The 20,428-nt window shown below is 44.6% G+C and overlaps 1 protein-coding gene across 1 annotated transcript in view; it reads right to left on the bottom strand.

Moving 5' to 3' along the window:
* Positions 1–420: 420 nt before the first annotated feature.
* ism1 (isthmin 1) overlaps positions 421–20,428 on the bottom strand; it is a 90,904-nt gene continuing 70,896 nt past the window's right edge. Inside the window, exons 5-6 of the mRNA XM_060831847.1 lie at positions 5,518–5,607; positions 421–1,515 (exon numbers count right to left, since the gene is read on the bottom strand). Coding sequence (XP_060687830.1) covers positions 998–1,515; positions 5,518–5,607 — 608 coding nt within the window. The 3' untranslated portion in view covers positions 421–997. The remainder of the gene's footprint in view (positions 1,516–5,517; positions 5,608–20,428) is intronic.

Genomic DNA, 20,428 nt, shown 5'->3' with positions numbered 1-20,428 from the left:
TGTGCGGGTGTGAGAGAGAGTACATGTGTGAGAATGAGTGCGTGTGAGAGAGAGTGCATGTTTGAGACTGTGTGTATATGAGAGAGAGGGAAAGTGTGCATGTGTGTGTGTGTGAGAGAGAAAGTGCATGTGTGCGAGAGAGGGAAAGTGTGCGTGTGTGTGTGTGTGAGAGAGAAAGTGCATGTGTGAGAGAGAGGGAAAGTGTGCGTGTGTGGATGCATGTGAGACAGTATGCATGTGTGTGTGAGAGAAAGTGTGCATGTGACTGAGTGTGTGAGAGAAAAAGTGTGCATGTGTGTGACAGTGTGTAAGTATCTGTGTGAGAGAATGTATGAATGAGTGTGTGTGAGTATGAGTGCCTGTTAAACTGCAGCTCAATAAATACTATACAAAGATAAAGCAGATTTTTAAAAAAACATCTTAGGAACATTTTTTAAAAGAGGTTTCAATGAGAAAATGATCTATGTCACAACTTTACAAAGTAAGATTCTCTATAACATTTTGCATTCAGTACAATTAATACTTTATAAACTGGCTTTTAAGAAGTCTCAAGAGCATATGAAAGACATGGGGAGAGGGACAAAACTCTTTAAAAGTGCCACCTCCTTTGCTTATGGTCGAAAATGCCTCCAATCCACAGAATGCTTTGAATACTGTGGGTTGACTCATCACACACACACACACCCTCCCCAATCCTTCCAATGGAATTAGATTAAACAAATTTGTTTCCCTTTAACTGTTCAAAATGGGCACAGTGTTCCCTTTGAACTACAAGCCTGCTGCTGCCGAAAGGAAAAGGAAAAATAAAATGGTCCTGAAACGTTTGGAGCAGGCAAAAAGGAAGCATTGACAAGGTGCCAAGTGGCTGAACTCTGTTCTGTGGCGTTTTGAATGCATGGGTGCACATATCCAGAGAACTGGATGTTTGACTACACACGGAAATAAACTCACTTCCTCCAGAAAATGAGCATTCGGTCTATTAATCCCAGCCAGGCTTTTAATACTCCCGGGCCTCTCGGAACTGCCTCTCGTATATATCATCAGAAGGATTATCTGTACATTTCAGACCATTGTTTGGGGGTCTGACCTCATTGTACCGGCTCCAATCCCCCTTGCAAATGATCCACGGGAGAATGTCCACCTTATAATGCAGGTCTGCTGAGAATTCAGTGCTGATGAGGTTTGGAGTGCCTCCACCTTTACCCCTGGTGATCAGTTGCATGTTCTCATCGTAGCAGCAGTGCTGAGCTGCCAGTGTTGTGCTTTCCAAGGACAGCATGGAGCGGATACAATAACGTGCTGTCGGTTTGTAGATCTCCAGGCGCTCCTTGGGTCCGCTCGCATCCTTCCAGCGAAAGTCCTTCTGTTTTGGGCGGTCAAAGATGTCGGTGGTGCTGTAGGCAATCTCTGTTGGATAGGAGCAGGGGCAGCTCGGAAGGTCATTCACAACCTTGTGCATGTACTTCTTCAAGAATTCGCTCTTGCAGTTCATCCACCTCTCGCAGCTGTCGGAATCTGGCATGGTTTCGGGGGGAGTGGAGGGGGAATATTTTATAATGTTAGTATCGACTTGTGAAAAGCACCATCGCTGATGCAAGTGAGCCCCTGAAAGCCTGAACAAAACCCCTGATTGCAAAAGTCATTCCGTTCTGAGAAACAAGAGGTCATTTGGCCCCTTGTGTCTGCTACACCATCCAATAAAATAGCTGACCTTTTGCCTCAGGGTTTGGCGTGGTTCAGTCTCAAGTCTGTTCTAACTCTGAGGGAACAACTTGCTTATTTTGTGGTTGCTGATGGATCTGTCACTTGGCCTTAGTCATTTATTAAAAAATAAATTATTCTTTCCTCTTTATTAAACAGGAAAGACTTGACCATTTTTTATTTAAGAAAAACTATTCACTTCATCAACTTATCTAACTTAACACGTTAAATTCTGGTTGGGAGCTGCTGTTCATTAAACTGATAATTAATAATATCACTTGTTATCACTGAGTCAGTCATCAATAACAGCATTCAGACTAACAAATGGCCTCTGTCTCCATGGTGCACTGGGTTAGCACAATTGACTTGTAACTAGAAGGTTGACGTTTTGAGGGTGCTCAGGGATGAATTACTCATCATTAACTGAAAGGGTTCACTAGGAAGAGTGCTGGACTGAAAATCTAGTGATATCGAAGAGACTGGGTCTGTATTTTCTTATATTTCAAAGAAAGAGAGGCTATCTCACTGAAGCTTACAGAATTAGATTAGATTACTTATAGTGTGGAAACAGGACCTTCGGCCCAACAAGTCCACACCGACCCGCCGAAGCGCAACCCACCCATACCCCTACATTTACCCCTTACCTAACACTACGGGCAATTTAGCATAGCCAATTCACCTGACCCGCACATCTTTGGACTGTGGGAGGAACCAGAGGAAACCCACGCAGACACGGGGAGAATGTGCAAACTCCACACAGTCAGTCGCCTGAGTTGGGAATTGAACCCGGGTCTCAGGCGCTGTGAGGCAGCAGTGCTAACCACTGTGCCACTGTGCCGCCCAATTCTGAGAGGGTGGATATAAATGGGAAGTAGGAATCCCGACAGTGCAGATAGAGGCCAATCAAGGCTACACTGACACTTCAAAGAGCATCCCACCCAGACTCACCCTACCCCCATAACCTCATGGTTAATCCACCTTGTTTACACACCAGAGGCAATTTCCCATAGCTCGCCCACCTAACCTGCATATCTTTAGATTGTGGGATGAAACCATGCAAACAACCTGAAAACTCCACACACAGTAGACCAAGGGTAGAATTGAAACAGGGTCTCTGGCGCTGTGAGGCAGCAGTGCTAACCACTGTGCTGTCCAGTGGGGATATAATCTCAGGATAAGATTAGACTAAGACTGAGATGAGAAGGAATTCCTTCACTCAAAGGCTGGTGGATTTGGAGATGCTGGTGTTGGATTGGGGCGTACAAAGTTAAAAATCACACAACACCAGGTTATAGTCCAACAGGTTTATTTGGAAACACTAGCTTTCAGAGCGCTGATCCTTCATCAGGTGGTTGTGGAGTATAAGATCGTAAGACAGCTCGCACTTCCAAATAAACCTGTTGAACTACAACCTGGTGTTGTGTGATTTTTAACTTTGAATCTTTGGAATTCTCTGCCCTGAGGAAGGCTGTGGAAGCTCAGGCATTGAGCATATTCAAGACAGAAATTGAGAGTTTCATGCATAATGATGATATCATGGGATCTGGGGATAATGGTGAAATATGGTGTATAGGTAGATAGTCAACCAAGTCTGTTTGAATCTCAAAGTAGGAACTGTTCTTTGTTCATGGAACGTGCATATTGTTACCTAGAACAGGATTTATTATCCATCCCCAATTGCTCCGAAGGAAGTTAAAGGTCTACCACATTGCAGACGTTTTGGAGTCACATGTAGGCCAGACCAGGTAAGGATGGCAGATTTCCTTCCCAAAGGACATTAGTAAACCAGACAAGTTTTTAAGCAATAATCAGCAGTTACTATGTGGTCACTATTGGAGTAGCATTTAATGACAGATATTTATGGAATTCACCATCTGCCATGTTGGGTGTTCAAATCCATGTTCCCAGAACGTAGTCTAAGCTTCTGGATTACCAGGCGTGTGATTATACCACTCCACACTGCCGACCCATGAAGGGCCAAATGGCCTATTCCTGTTCTTATTGCCATGTCTCTTCATCTGAAGGTCTTGCGTAGGAAGTGTCCCACATACAGCACAGAAACAGGCCATTAGGTCTTACCAGTCCACTCTAACCATGTTTCCAAACTAAACTAGTCCCACCTGCCTGCATTTGGCCCTTATCCCTCTGAACCTTTCCTATTCACGTACTGATCCAAATGTCTTTTAAACATTATAATGGTGCCTGCATCCACCACTTCCTCTGGCAGTTCATTCCACACATGAACCACTTTGTAAGTAAAAAGTTTGCCCCTCATGTACTTTTCAAATCTTTCTCCTCTCATCTTAAAAATATGCCCCCCAGTTTTGAACACCCCACCTAAGCAAAAAGACTCTCGCCATTCACCTTATTTATGTCGCTCGTGATTTTATAAACCTCGTATACTCCAGTGAAAAGGCTCCCAGTCGTTTCAGTCTATTTTATATCTCAAACGCTCTAGTCCCAACAACATCCTGCGAAATCGTTTCTGAATATCCAAACTTTTTTCTGATTTTTTTTCCCAAGCAGGAAACTTCTTAACAAGACTGGTAATACTGCAGAGAGAATGGGACTGTAGAGTGAGGATGACCAGAGGGTAGCCAAGGTTCTGCAGAAAGATAGCAGTAAGGGTGAGGTCCCATTGATGTGGGAGTCATTAACTGGCAAAAAGTGGCCTCTTTAAGATGGCTTGGGGTGGGAATGAGAAGGGGGCATGCTGATTGAGGCGTATAAAATTGTGAGGGTGGATAGAAAGCAACTATTCCACTTAGTTAAAGGCTAATTAACAGGGGGCATCATTTTAAGGTGTAAGGCAGGAGGTTCAGAGGGGACTTGAGGAAAATTCTTTCCACCCATAGAAGTGATAAGGTCTGGAATGCACGGCCTGGGAAGTTAGTTCAGGCAGGAAGCCTCACAACCTCGGATGAGCCCGTGGAAGTGTCATTATAGAGAGGGGTGTATAGGATGGATTGAGTAGGGGAAATGGGGGTAGTGGTTGCATCTCTCAAACTGAGCGCCCAGCGTCTGAGGGGTGATGAAAAGCATAAGTAAGCAATGGGTCGGCCATTTGGGACTGAGACGAGGAGAAATGTCTCACTCAGAGAGTGGTGAATCTGTGGAATTCTCTGGCACAGAAAGCAGTTAAGCAACAGGAGATAGATATAGATCTTAGGGCTAAAGGGGATGGGGAGAAAGTAGGAACAGTTGCATAATCAGCCATGATCATATCGATAAACAGAGTAGGCCCAAAAGACCAAATGGCCTACTCCTGCTCCTATTTCCTATCTTCCTATGTTTTTCCTGTGATCAATGTCACTAGTTCCGATGCCAGTTGGAAGTTTTATGCAGCCCAGCCACACTTGCTTTCTTTTTTAAACTGTTCATTCATGGGATGAGGGCATCACTGGGCAGACCAGCATTTATTGCCCAGCCCTAATTGTCCAGAGGGCAGTTAAGAGTCAACCACATTGCTCTGGGTCTGGAGTCACAACGTAGGCCAGACCAGGTAAGGAGGACAGATTTCCTTTCCCAGAGGACATTAATGAACCAGATGGGTTTTTCCAACAACCGACAACGGATTCATGGTCATTATTAGACTCTTAATTCTAGATTTTTATTGAATTCAAATTTCACCATCTGCCACAGCAGGATTCAAACCCTGGTTTTCAGAACAATACTGGGTTAATGATCGCGAGACTCTATCAGTGAGTCATGTATCAGTATAAAGGGTACTGATTATATCGACCATTGCCATGTCACATGATCTTAAAAATAATTTACCTTGAGAATGCAGCCTTATCAGCAAGGCCAGAAACCTACCTAGTCCAAATAACTCAGTGGCATTTATATCTTCACCTCCAGCCATTAGACTCATCTCTGTGGCTGCAGTCTTGAAAGTATCTTCAATTCCTTGGAAAGGGAGGGGAAATCAGGAAAAACAATGGGTTTTAAAGAGTTAATAAAATACTTAAAAATGAAGACCTGTATTTTCACAATTTCCCTCAGCACACAGGAGCCTCTTAACGTGTGAAGCTCCTGCTATCGTGGAAGCACAACAGCCAAGGAAAACATAAGAAATTTGAACAAGTGTAGACCATTCAGGCTTGATTCTGCTGCACAATTCTGATCTTTCGCCTTAATTCCATTATCCTGCCTGCTTCCTGTAACTATTAACCACCATCTAAAACTCAAAAATAGCAGTCTTGAGCACAGTTAATAATTCAGTCTCTAGGTAGAGATTCACAATCCCCTTGGTGATGAAGGCTTGACCCCTATGCCCCCTAGTGCTATATTCCCCCCGCCCCGAGAGGAAACATCTTCTCAACATCTGGTCAAGTTCCCTCAGAATGCATGTGTTTATTAATAAGATGACCTACCATTCTTCTACACTGAATACAGGCCCAAAATGCTCAACCATTACCTCTTAAGACAAACATCTCCATCATGTTGAATTTTCTCTGAAGTGCCTCAAATTCATAGAATATTGATCCTTATGTATGCAATATGCAATACTTTCGAAAGGATCTCACAAATGGGCTGTACACTTGTAGCCTACTTTTATTCTACAGACCATCTTGTAATAAAGTCAGAAGTCACATGACACTAGGTTATGGTCCAACAGGTTTATTTGAAATCACAAGCACTGCTCCAAAACCTTGTGTTTTCAAATAAGTCCGTTGGACTATGACCTGGTGTCATAGAGGTGTGGAGCTGGAAAAGCACAGCAGGTCAGGCTGCATCCAAAGAGCAGGAGAGTCGACGTTTCGGGCATAAGCCCTTCATCAGGAATATAACCTGGTGTCGTGTGACTTCTGACCTTGTCCACCCCAGACCAACACCGGCACCTTCACATCTTGCAATAAAGGCCAATGTTCATTTACCTTCTTAATTATTTGCCGCATCTATGTACTAACTTTTTGTATTCCATGCATGAAGACATCCAAATGTCTCCATAATGCTGTCCTCTACAGTCCATCAAAAACTTAAATAATTTTGTTCTTTTCTACTCTCTACCAAAGTGCATTAATGTAGCACATCGGAGCTGCAATAGGCCATTCAGCCCTTCGACCCTGCTCCACCATTCCGTATGATTGTGGCTGATCATCCAACTCAGTCCCCTATTCCTGCTTTCTCCCCATACCCACTGAGTCGTTTAGCCCTCAGAATTATATCTATCTCCTTCTTGAAAACATCTAATGTTTTGGCCTTAACCGTTTAGGAGAGAATTCTACAGGTACAATTCTCTCCCTGGGTGAAGACAATTCTCCTCATCTCAGACCTAAAATACCAATCCTATATCCTTAGATTGTGATCCCTGGTTCTCCAGTCATCAGGAACATCCATCCTGCATCTACCTTGTCTAATGCTGTTAGGATTTTATAGGTTTCTATGAGAACCGTGCTTATTCTTCTAAGCTCCCATGAATATCATCCTAACTGATCTGGTTTCTCCAAGTATATCAGTCCCACCATCCCAGGAATCAGTCTGATAAGCCTCCTATGCATTGCCTCCATAGCCAGAACATCCTTCTCAAATAAGGCATGCAATACTCCAGGTGTGGTCTCACCAAGGCCCTGTACGATTGCAGCAAGATCTCTCTACTCCTGCATTCGAATTCTCTCGCTGTGAAGATCAACATATCATTTGTCTTCTTCACCACCTGCAGGACGTTCATGCTTAACTTCAGCAACTAGTGCACAAAGGCACTCAGATCTCATTATCTCACATTTATCCACATTACACTCCATCTGCAACGCATTTCCTTGTTTAACATGTTCAAACCACACTGACATTCTCCAACTCAAAGATATGGAATCCTTATCCTTATCTAAATCATTTCTATGGAGGATTTGAGTTATAAGGAGAGGCTGAATAGGCTGGGGCTGTTTTCCCTGGAGCATTGGAGGCTGAGGGGTGACCTTATTTTGAGATTATAAAATCATAAGGGGCATTAATAGGGTAAATAGACAAGGTCTTTTCTCTGGGTTCAGGGAGTCCAGAACTAGAGGGCATAAGGTTAGGGTGAGAGGGGAAATATTTACAAGGGACCTAAAGGGCAACTTTTTTACGCAGAGGGTGGTATATATTTGGAATGAGCTGCCAGAGAAAGTGGTGGAGGCTGGTACAATTACAACATTTAAAAGGCATCTGGATGGGTATTATGAATAGGAAGGGTTTAGAAGGATATGGGACAAGTGCTGGCAAATGGGACTAGATTAATTTAGGATATCTGGTCAGCATGGATGAGTTGGACTGAAGGGTCTATTTCCGTGCTATACATCTTTATGACTCTGTATATTGTGAATAGCTTGGGTCCAAGCACTGATCCCTCATGTAACCCACTGATCACTGCTTGCCACTTGGAAATAGACCCATTTATTCTTACTCTTTCTTTCCTGCCTGCCAACCAGTTTTCCACCCATTTCAAATATGACCTCCAATCCAATATGTTTTGATCTTGCATGCTAATGTCTTCTGTGGGATCTTATCCAAAATCTTCTGAAAATACAAGTAAACCAGGTCCACTGGCTCCCCCTTATCCACTCTGCTAGTTATATCTTCAAAAAACCAATAATTTGTCAAGTATGACTTTGCTTCGTAAATCCTCATTAACTCACATTTCTGCACATTATACTTCATCTGGTAATTATTTGCCGACTCACCATATTTACAAGCCTTTCCTAACACTTTGACTCCTTTTAACAAGTTGCGTTCCTACCTACCTTTGCATCATCAGTAAACATACTGGTCGACCCACGCCAACACTACAGTCAAGAGAGCACAGCAACATCTCAACTTCCTCCAAGGCCTAAGAAAATACAGCACGTACACAACGACTCTTACCGATTGTTACAGAGACACTACAGAAAGCATCTACCTGGATACATCACAGCTCGAGATGGCAATGCCCTGCCCAAGACTGCAAGAAATTACAGGGTATTGTGAACACAGCCCAGTCCATCACATAAAGCAATCTCCCATCCATTGTCTACACCTCCTCCTGCCTTGGGGAAGCAGCCAACATCATCAAAGATCCCTCCCACCCTCTCCCATTAAGCAGAAGATACAAAGGTTTGAAGACACGTACCAACAAATTTAAGAACAGTTTCTTCCTTGCTGTTACCAGACTTACGAACAGACCTCTCATGTAATAGAGTTGATCTTTCTCTGCAACTACTCTGTAGCTGTAACACTATACAGGGGAACCTCAATTATCCAAACTTGATGGGCAGGCACTATTTTGTTTGGATAGTCGATTATTCGGTGAATCGATTAAATGCCTTTCCTGTGGGGCTCGGAGTTTTTAAAGTCTGCTCCTCATTCAGGAGACTGCAGCAGCACCCAGCGCGAGTCCCCACCCTCCCAACTCCAAACCACGTTCAGCTCCTCCCCCCTGCCCCCAACCCTGTCCAGCACTACTCCCCGCGCCCCCAACCCCATCCCCAACACTCCCCACCCCTAACCCCATCCAACACCGCCCCACACTCCGTGCAGCACACCCCCCACCCCAACCCTGTCCAACACTGCCCCAACCCCCGTCCAGCACCACCCCCCACCCCAACCCCCGTCCAACACCGCCCCCCCCGCCTCCAACCCTGTCCAACACCGCCTCCCACCCCCCCAACCCCGTCCAGCACCACCCCCCGCCCCAACCCTGTCCAACACCGCCCCCAACACCCCCAACCCCATCCAACACCGCCCCCCCCTTGTCTACCCACGCCCCCTGTCCGTGGCAGCCAGACTGTACACCAACAACAAGACTGCTGCTGCTGCTGCCTTTGTGGGGTAAGTCTCCAAATAGCGCGCGCGTGCACACACACACACACACACAACCTTTTAGACAGGTTCCACGTTCGCTCCATACAGGACAATGTTGGAGAGATTATCTAGGGAATGGTGGGGGTTAGGGTACACCCCTCTGTAGAACTCCAGGGAAAGTTTGGGGAGAGAGAGAGGGCAGGAGGTCAGTCATTTAGAGATGGTGCCTATTTAATCACTGTTGGAAACACGTCTTTGATATAATGTTTTTATCGGGACCTCGAGATCTCCTTCGGATAATCCAATTTTCGGATAATTGGTATTTGGATAATCGAGGTTCCTCTATATTCTGCATTCTGTTCTATTACCCTGATGATCTTATGTAAGGTATGATTTATCTGGTTAGCACACAAAACAATACTTTTCACTGTATCTCAATACATGCGACAATACTAAGTCAAATCAAATCACATTTGGCTACAATAGTCCTATCCAAATTGTAAAGATAAATTGTAAATAGCTGAGGATACTGTACTCATCCCTGTACACCCTGTTAGTTATAGCTTGCCAATGTTAAAAATGACCAGTTTATCCTGACTGCTTTTTGTAAATTAGACAATTCCAGATTCAGCTAACATATTATTCCAATGTCATGAGCTATAGTTTGTGTGGCATCACACAAATACCTTTTGGAAATCTGCATTTTCTGGACCCTCTTTAACCACCCTGCTGGCTACATCTTTAAAGAGCTCTTAAAAACCTTTTCAAACACACTTTTCATTTCATAAATCTTTGTTGACATGGCTCAATTACGTTATGATTTTCTAAATGCCCTGTTACTATTCCTTAATGATGGATAGCAGCAATTTTTCCAATTCTAGGTACAAGTCAAACTGCCTACAGCTTCCAGCCTTCTGTCTCCCTCCCTTTCTTGATCTAAGACATTACATTTGCTGTTTTTCAATCTACTGAGATCTTCCCCGATTCTACGGAATATTGGAAGATGATAATAAATGTCTCTGATATCTCAGCAGCCACTTCTTTTTAGGCCCTAAGTCACCAACTTCTTGTCAGCTTTAAATTTCATTAGTTTACAAAGTGTCTTTTTCTCTGGAGATATTGATTGTTCTAAGATCCTCCATCAATAGTCCTATCTGCAAAGATTGGGAAAATTTTAGAATACAACTATTTTTCCACAACGTGTAATCACCAAATAATCCATTTTAATGTTTTGCTTGAGGGGAAAATGATTGGCAAAGACACTGTACAATTTTTGCAAGAGTTCCATGTAATTGTTTACATCCATCTGAGAGAAAATTCAGGATCTTTACTATCTTACCCAAGAGATTGCACCTCCAACATTCCCTCAAAACCAGAAGAAGACCTATAAGCATGCTTGCCTTCATTGTTCAGGGCATTGAGTATAAAAGTTGGCAAGTCATGTTGCAGTTGTATAAGACTTTAATTAGGACACAGGTCCTCACACTATAATGGACAACCTGATCTTCCCATGTTGGTCAAGAAGGCACAACGCCTCTCCTTCCTCAAGTGGCTTAGGAAATTTGGCATTTCCATAAGGACCCTCACCCACTTCTACAGATGCACCATTAAACACATACTACCCGTGTGTATAACGGCCCGGTACGACAACTATTGTGCCCAGGACTATAAGAAACTACAGAGGGTGGTGTGCACAGCCCAGACCATCACGGGAGCCAACCTCCCATCCATGGACTCCCTTTACACAGCTCACAGCCACAGAAAGGCTGCCAACAACATCAAAGACCCATTGCACCCCGGGTAACGATCTCCTACAACCTCTTCTGTCAGGCAGAAGCTATAGAAGATTGAACACATGCACCAACAGGTTTGAGAACAGCTTCTTCCCAGCTGTTATTAGACCGATGAATGAACTCTCTAACTTCTAATGATGCTGACCTTGCTAATGTTGATCTCTTTGTACATCTATCCAATGCTACCTGCATGGCTTCGTCTAAATTTTTTGATCTGTACATCCTTGCTTACTATGACCTGCCTGTACTGCGCATAAATAATGCTTTTCACTGTGCTTTGGTACAAGTGACAATAAATAAATCAATTTAGGAAGGATGTGGACGCTTTGAAGAGGTTGCAAAAGAGGTTTATCAGAACATTGCCTGAATTGGAGTGTATTAATTACAATGAGAGGTTGGAAAAAACTTAGATTGTTTTCACTAGGGTGTCAGAGGCTGAGGGGCAACCTGATCAATTATGAGAGGCATGGATTATATGGACAGTCAGTCTTTACCCTTGGGTGGTAATATTAAATACAAGGGTGCAAGTGTTTAAGGTGAGAGGGGACAAGTTTAAAGGAGATGCTCGAAGCAAGTTTTTCACACAGAGGGTGGGAGGTGCCTGGGGAGGTGGTAGAAGCAGATGTGATAATTCTTTAAGTGGCATTTAGACAGATACATGAACCAGCAGGGAAGAGAGGTATATGGACCATATGCAGGCAGATAGGATTAGTTTAGAATGGCATCATATTCAGCACAGACATGGTGGGCTGAAGGGTCCATGCCTGTGCTGTACTGTTTTACGTTCAATGTTCTATGCTGGGCTTCAGGCTGGATGTGTACTCACATTTCAGAGGTGAGGCTAATGCCACAGCTGAGAGGCAAGAGTGTTATTGTACAGCTGAGACTGCTTACTATTTGGGTTGGATACTTAATTAAATAAGGCAAAAGTGAGGACTGCAGATGCTGGAAAGCAGAGTTTAGATTAGAGTGGTGCTCTAAAAGCACAGTAGGTCAGGCAGCATCCAAGGATCAGGAAAATCAATGTTTTGGTCAAAAGCCCTTCATCAGGAATTCCTGATGAAGGGCTTTGGCCCGAAACATCGATTTTCCTGCTCCTCGGATGCTGCCTAACCTTCTGTGCTTTTCCAGCACCACTCTGATCTAAACTTAATTAAATAACCCTTTCACAAGTCAGTAATTGAAGATTAAAAATTTTAATATTTAAAGCAATCCCCACTAATGTTTATTTTCCAATAGCTTCTGGAAAATATCCACATTCAATCAGGGTGGATTTGGAAGTTATAATGTGACATTCGAGGTTTAATGAGTAGCGGCGTGTGAGGTACAGTGTGGGCTGCATCTTTTAGTACAAGATATCTACAAATATGTCCATTATACAATGATCATTAGTAATGCTGTATAATTATAATTAGAGATTTAAGTAAGTTTGCTAATATTTTACTATTTGCATTGGTACAGCTGATGCGTTGAAAAGCTGGTATCTATGTAATAGTTTTCTGCTGGAAGTGATATACTGTATTGAGGGCAGCTGCAATAGAAAGAAGATTCCAATGTCAGATGTAAAAATTGCATCAACTATCTGTAATTTAGCGTTTAAATGCCATGAACAGCTTAAAATGTTCCTCAATTTCTATGAGAAGAAAATTAGTAACTCATATATGCTTTCAAAGTCGTAATAATGACTTGGCTGCGAGAGTTTTGCTTTGAACTTCTTACAGAGACTTTAATTGGTAGAGTATAACAGAGGTTGCTTAGTAATTAGTTGCAAAGTCCTTGAAGGAGAACTCAAGTTAAATCACTGAGTTGGAGGTGTGTATTATATATTTGGTGATGGAAATTGAAATCTGCCCTTCTCCAAAATATAAGACTTGCTGTTGGCTCCTCCTGCAAGGTTATGCTTTCCAAACTCATCGCTCAGTCAGGGGAATGAAGGGGAATGTCGAATTTCCTGTTCCTTGGATGCTGCCTAACCTGCTGTGCTTTAACCAGCAACACATTTTCAGCAATGAAGGGGAGGGGGCAGGTATTAAGGTTAAACCTTGCTCAGTTCCCTGCAATGGGAGATATTAAGGGTTAAACCTTGCTCAGCTCCCTGAAACTGGAGATAGTAAGGGTTAGCCCTGCTCAGTTCCCCTGCAATGGGAGAAATGTGACATGCCCCGATGGTATGTCAAAAAATAAGACTGTAATTTTCGAATCATTGATTCCGAATGACACAGAATGATGAGCAACATGCCTGCCCAATGTTTACTCATGGCAGAGGTAATCATCCAACAGACCCTAATCCATCAGGAATAACTAATTTATACGTTGACCAATGTAAGGCATCACAACCAGTAGAAAATCACTCTGGAATCTTAATCATTTATTCAAATCTGTTCATGCTGTGGCATCATCGATCAAGGTCTTAGAAACACAATGGACAATAAGGACGTAAGGAATAGCAACAGGCCATTGAACCCCATGTTCCTGCTCCACCTTTCAGTAAGATAACAGCAGCAGAAGATAGTATTGAAATTTACACTGAAAGGCAAGTAGTTTGTGATCAAACAAATATGCAACTTAGGGGCAGTAGTCCATTCACTCCTCAAGCCTATTCTGCCATGTAATAAGATCATATCTGATCTTTCTATAACCTCAATGTCTACCCCAATAACCTTTCACCCTTTTCTTAACAAGAATCTACTTCCACCGCCTTAAAAATAATCATGCCAATATGCTACCTGTTATATCATTAGCTTTTATTTTCTGTAATAAGCATTGATGGGTGCCTTATTAAATACTATCAGGTATTACTAAACACCTGGATAGCACAGTGACCAGGTGGCCAGCACTGCTGATTCACACCACCTGGGTTCGATTCCAGCCTTGGGTGACTGTCTGTGTGGGGCTCTCCCTCTGTCTGTGTGGGTTTCCTCCCACAGTCCAAAGATGTGTAAGTTAAGTGGATTGGCCATAGGAAATATGGGATTACAAGGAAAGGAAGGTCTGGGTGGGATGGTCTTTGGAGGGGCAGTGCAGACATGATGGGCTGAATGGCCATTTTCCACACATAGGGATTCTATGCTTCTAGAAATCTAAGTAAAGCATTTTCACCGGTTTCCCTTTTTCTATAACATGTGTTGCCATCTCAAAAAGCAATGTTAGATTGGTCAAGTATGATTTCCCTTTCACAAAATCATGTGGTTCTTCCTGATTATCTTGAATTTATCCAAGTGCCCTGTTATGAGTTCTTTAAGTGGAGGTGTCAGTCTAGTGGTATTATCACTGGACTGTTAATCCAACAATCTGAGGACCTGGGTTCGAATCCCACCACAACAGATGATGGAATTTGATTCAGTGAAAATCTGGAGTTAAGTGTCTAATGATAACCATGAAGCCATTGGCAATTGTCGAGGAAAATTCAATCTGGATCAATAATCTTCTCTCGGAAAAGAAACTGCTATCCTTACCTGGTCTGACCTACATGTGACTCCAGACCCACAGCAACATGGTTAACTCTTAACTGCCCTCTAGGCAATTAGGGATGGGCAATAAATGCTGGCCTGACCAGTGACACCCTCATCCCGTGAGCGAATAAAGAAAAGCTTCTAATGTTTTCCCTATGACAGATGTTAAGCTAACTGGCCTTAGTTCCCTGTTTTCCACCTCAACTCCATTTTTGAATAAAGGAGGTACATTTGTTCTGTTCTGATTGGATGGATCATCCCCGAATTCTGAGAGTTTTGTAATGTGTCAACTTTCTCACTGGACTTTGCTTATAAGATCCCATGAGTAAGTCCATCAGGGCTTGGGCTCTTGCCAGCCCTCAGCTTTGTACAGCTTCTTTAAGGATTGGAATCTTCCTGAGTTTCACTCTCCCTTCACTTCTTGATGTTTCGCTCCTTTGGAATGTTACTGTAGTGAAGACGGATATGAAATACCTGGCCAATTCCCTATTTCCCATTATCAATTCTCTTGTCTCATTTTCTATAGAGCTGAAAATGTGTTACTGCAAAAGCGCAGCAGGTCAGGCAGCATCCAAGGAGCAGGAGATTCGACGTTTCGGGCATAAGCCCTTCTTATGCCCGAAACGTCGAATCTCCTGTTCCTTGGATGCTGCCTGACCTGCTGCGCTTTTCCAGCAACACATTTTCAGCTCTGATAAAAAAAACTCCAGCATCTGCAGACCTCACTTTCTCCTCATTTTCTATAGAACCAATATTCATCTTGTTAATGGTTTTCTTCGTAAAAATACTTATAGAAACTCTTACCATTTTGTCTTTCTGGCTAGCTGTCCCTCTAATTTTCCTTCTTTTTTTGTCATCCTTTGCTGTTTTATATAATTTTCTTAAACTGCTACCTGTCTTTGCACAATTTTTTTTCTCTCTGTTAGTTTGATAAAATGTTTATCATTTCTAACTAATCACGGTATGCCCCTTAAAATGCACACAGACACGGGGAGAATGTGCAAACTCCACACAGATAGTCTCTTTTATATCTTTCCCCTTCTCACCCTAAACCTATGCCCTCTAGTTCTGGACTCTCCAACTCCAGGGAAAAAACATGGCATGTTGGAAGTGACTGCCTTTAATAACTACCAGGCACACTGAAATCTTGTCCTGCAACTAAATGTGACCAGAGACAGAGGGAAGAATAGCCCCAATCCATGACACTGATTTGAATAATTGTGGCTTTCCCAAAATGAAGGGTCAGCCTGCACTGAGGGGCAGAGTGGTTGATGGTGACTGACAGGGACTGAGGAATGAGGAACCAGTGGATTCCAGACTGGAAAGAGTAAGGGAATAATTTGTTGGGTTATGCAAGTCCACAGACTAATTGTGGACATGTGGTTTCATTTTACCTTGTTGGCTTACGATGCACCTCAATTACGCTTCACCTTATCCCTGAGGGCAGACGCTCAATGTCAGCAAGCCGCCCTCCCAGACGAATTGGGAATAGATGATGCTTTGGAGAAACAATGAACATTTCTGTCACACTGTGAGAGTGGATCAGAATTCAATGGACTCGTTCTGTAATGTGACCTGACAACTTTGTTCGTATGAGGGGGATTGTGGAATTAAAGCATTATAAGAGATACCTTTGGCCACTGGAGGCAATATTTAATTTGGCATCGGTACTGAGCATGTGTGGAGCTGACTCTAATTAAAGCTTGCTCCTACTGAGTCAGCCTCTCAGACAGACCTTTATTGTGAAGGGACTGAAATCCAGGTATGAAGAAGTGTTGCGATAATCATACACAGTCTTAGTGAGATTACATCTTCAATTGTGTGTGCATTTCACAGAATCAATTATAGAATCCCTACAGTGTGGAAGCAGGCCATTCAGCCCATTGGGTCCACACCAAGCATCCTACCCAGACCCACCCTATAACCCTGCATTTCCCCAAGGCTAATCTACCCAGCCTGTACATCTCTGGATACTCCAGGGCAATTTAGCACCTAACTTGCACATCTTCGGACTGGAGGAGGAAACCCATGCAGATATGGAGAGAACGTACAATCCACACAGACAGTTGCCCATGGGTGGAATCGAAACTGGGTCCCTGGCACGGTGAAGCAGCAGTGCTAACCACTGAGCCACCGTGCCGCCCCAAGTGAGAAACATACCCCTAGATCAACGAGCCATTGATTTCTGGTTTCCATATCCATTTGCTACAGTAAAGACCCAAAGCTTGGGAGAAGGTACATTCCATAGAAACCTGCAAATACAGCAGAGTGCAGTATGGCAGACACAATGTGCCAATACACTTTCCCCTCTGGGTGGTAACTGATGTTCTTCCAATATTTTTCGTTAAAACCACAGATGAGAGTTAACTCAATTGGTGAAAAGGTGAGGTTTGAGTGGAGAAGCAGACAGTAGGATTTGATTACATTCTGTTCTAATGTTGTTGTGAGATGAATTGGGACAGATTTGGTTACCATTGGCAAACATAATCTTTTATTACCAGACAATAACCAACTATGAACTGGACAAGTCTTCAAACAAAGCTTGAAAAGAGAACAATCTCACAGTAGTTAAGTGATCTTAAATCACATCCCACATATACACATATTAACATGAATTCTTTATGTTATAAATGTTATAATTTAAAAGAAATATACTTGTATCAGAGATGGTATAGTGAAGGTTCACAAAACTGGTCCCTGCAATGAGGAGTTTATCAGATGATGAGCAGTTGAGTAAATGAGGCCTATTTTCTTCACAGTTTAGAAGAATGTGAGGTAACCTCACTAAAACTCATTAAAAGGGGTGGCATGGTGGCTCAGTGGTCAGCATTGCTGCCTCACAGCACTAGGGACCTCAGTTTGATTTCCACCTTGGGTGACTGTCTGTGTGGTTTTTGCATATTCTCCCTGTGTCTGTGTGGGGTTTCCTCCCTCCCAGAATCCAAAGATGTTCAGGCCAGGTGAATTGGCCATGCTAAATTGCCCACAGTGATGGGTGCATTAGCAGGGAGTAGGGGAATGGGTCTGGGTGGGTTGCTCTTCAGAGGATTGGTGAGGACTTGTTGGGCCAAAGGGCCTGTTTCCATACGGTAGGGAAACTAATCCAATCAAAACCTACAAGACTCTGAGACTAATAGGCTAGATCCTGAGAAAATGTTTCCAATGGTCAATGAATCTTTTTCAGATCTTCACCAGACCACATGGTAGTACTCCCACGTTGGTAAAAACAATGACTGCAGATGCTGGAAACCTGATTCTGGATTAGTGGTGCTGGAAGAGCACAGCAGTTCAGGCAGCATCCAACGAGCAGCGAAATCGACGTTTCGGGCAAAAGCCCTTCATCAGGAATAAAGGCAGTGAGCCTGAAGTGTGGAGAGATAAGCTAGAGGAGGGTGGGGGTGGGGAGAAAGTAGCATACAGTACAATGGGTGAGTGGGGGAGGAGATAAAGGTGATAGGTCAGGGAGGAGAGGGTGGAGTGGATAGGTGGTAAAGGAGATAGGCAGGTAGGGCAAGTCCGGACAAGTCACGGGGACAGTGCTCAGCTGGAAGTTTGGAACTAGGGTGAGGTGGGGGAAGGGGAAATGAGGAAACTGTTGAAGTCCACATTGATGCCCTGGGGTTGAAGTGTTCTGAGGCGGAAGATGAGGCGTTCTTCTTCCAGGCGTCTGGTGGTGAGGGAGCGGCGGTGAAGGAGGTCCAGGACCTCCATGTCCTCAGCAGAGTGGGAGGGGGAGTTGAAATGTTGGGCTACGGGGCGGTGTGGTTGATTGATGCGGGTGTCCCGGAGATGTTCCCTGAAGTGCTCTGCTAGGAAGCGCCCAGTCTCCCCAATGTAGAAGAGACCGCATCGGGAGCAATGGATATAATAAATGATATTAGTGGATGTGCAGGTAAAACTTTGATGGATGTGGAAGGCTCCTTTAGGGCTTTGGATAGAGGTGAGGGAGGAGGTGTGGGCACAGGTTCCTGCGGTGGCAGGGGAAAGTGCCAGGATGGGAGGGTGGGTTGTAGAGGGGCGTGGACCTGACCAGGTAGTCACGGAGGGAACGGTCTTTGCGGAAGGCGGAAAAAGGCTGTCACCTCCGCCTCAAGCTTACTTTCACAATCAGGATTCCCGCCCACCTTCCGAGGACCCTTTCGCCCACCTCCAACACACTGCATCCACCTGGACACCCTGCGCTGGCCTATTACCTGCCCTCGACCTCTTCATTTCCAACTGCCGCCGGGACATTAACCACCTCAACCTGTCTACCCCCCTCCCCCCACTCCAACCTCTCACCCTCATAATGCGCAGCCCACCAATCCCTCTGCTCCAATCCCAACCTCACCATTAAGCCAGCGGATAATGGGGGCGCAGTGGTAGTCTGGCGCACTGACCTCTACACCACTGAAGCCAAACGCCAACTCGAGGACACCTCTTCCTACTGTCCCCTCGACCATGACCCCACCCCCCATCACCAAACCATCATCTCCCAGACCATACAGAACCTCATCACCTCAGGAGATCTCGCACCCACAGCTTCCAACCTCATAGTCCAGGAACCCCGTACTGCCCGGTTCTACCTCCTTCCCAAGATCCACAAGCCTGACCACCCTGGCCGACCCATTGTCTCAGCATGCTCCTGCCCCACTGAACTCATCTCTACCTACCTCGACACTGTCCTATCCCCCCTAGTCCAGGAACTCACCACATACGTTCAAGACATACCCACGCCCTTCACCTCCTCCAAGACTTCCGTTTCCCCAGCCCCCAACGCCTCACCTTCACCATGGATATCCAATCCCTCTACACCTCCATCCGCCATGACCAGGGCCTCCAAGCCCTCCATTTTTTCCTCTCCAGACGTCCTCAACAGTACCCTTCCACCGACACTCTCATTCGTTTGGCCGAACTGGTCCTCACCCTTAACAATTTCTCCTTTGAATCCTCCCACTTCCTCCAGACCAAAGGGGTAGCCATGGGCACACGTATGGGCCACAGCTATGCCTGTCTCTTTGTTGGCTACGTAGAACAGTTGATATCCGTAATTATACCGGCACCTCTTCCTCCGCTACATTGATGACTGCATTGGTGCCACCTCGTGCTCCTGCGAGGAGGTTGAGCAATTCATCAACTTCACCAACACAATCCACCCTGACCTTAAATTTACCTGGACCATCTCTGACACCTCCCTCCCCTTCCTGGACCTCTCCATCTCCATTAATGACGACCGACTTGACACTGACATTTTTTACAAACCCACCCACTCCCACAGCTACCTGGATTACACCTCTTCCCACACTACCTCTTGCAAAAATGCCATCCTGTATTCCCAATTCCTCCGCCTCTGCCATATCTGCTCCCAGGAGGACCAGTTCCAACACAGAACACACCAGATGGCCACCTTCTTTAGAGACCGCAATTTCCCTTCCCACATGGTTAAAGATGTCCTCCAACTCATCTCGTCCACATCCCACACCTCCGCCCTCAGACCACCCCCAACCGTAACAAGGACAGAATGCCCCAGGTTCTCACCTTCCACCCTACAAACCTTCGCATAAACCAAATCATCCGCCGACATTTCCGCCGCCTCCAAAAAGACCCCACCACCAGGGATATATTTCCCTCCCCACCCCTTCTGCCTTCTGCAAAGACCGTTCCCTCCGTGACTACCTGGTCAGGTCCATGCCCCCCTACGACCCACCCTCCCATCCTGGCACCTTCCCCTGCCACCGCAGGAACTGC

Source organism: Hemiscyllium ocellatum, chromosome 10 (assembly GCF_020745735.1).
Source record: "Hemiscyllium ocellatum isolate sHemOce1 chromosome 10, sHemOce1.pat.X.cur, whole genome shotgun sequence".
NCBI lineage: Eukaryota > Metazoa > Chordata > Chondrichthyes > Orectolobiformes > Hemiscylliidae > Hemiscyllium > Hemiscyllium ocellatum.
This window is presented reverse-complemented; position numbering and strand designations above follow the sequence as displayed.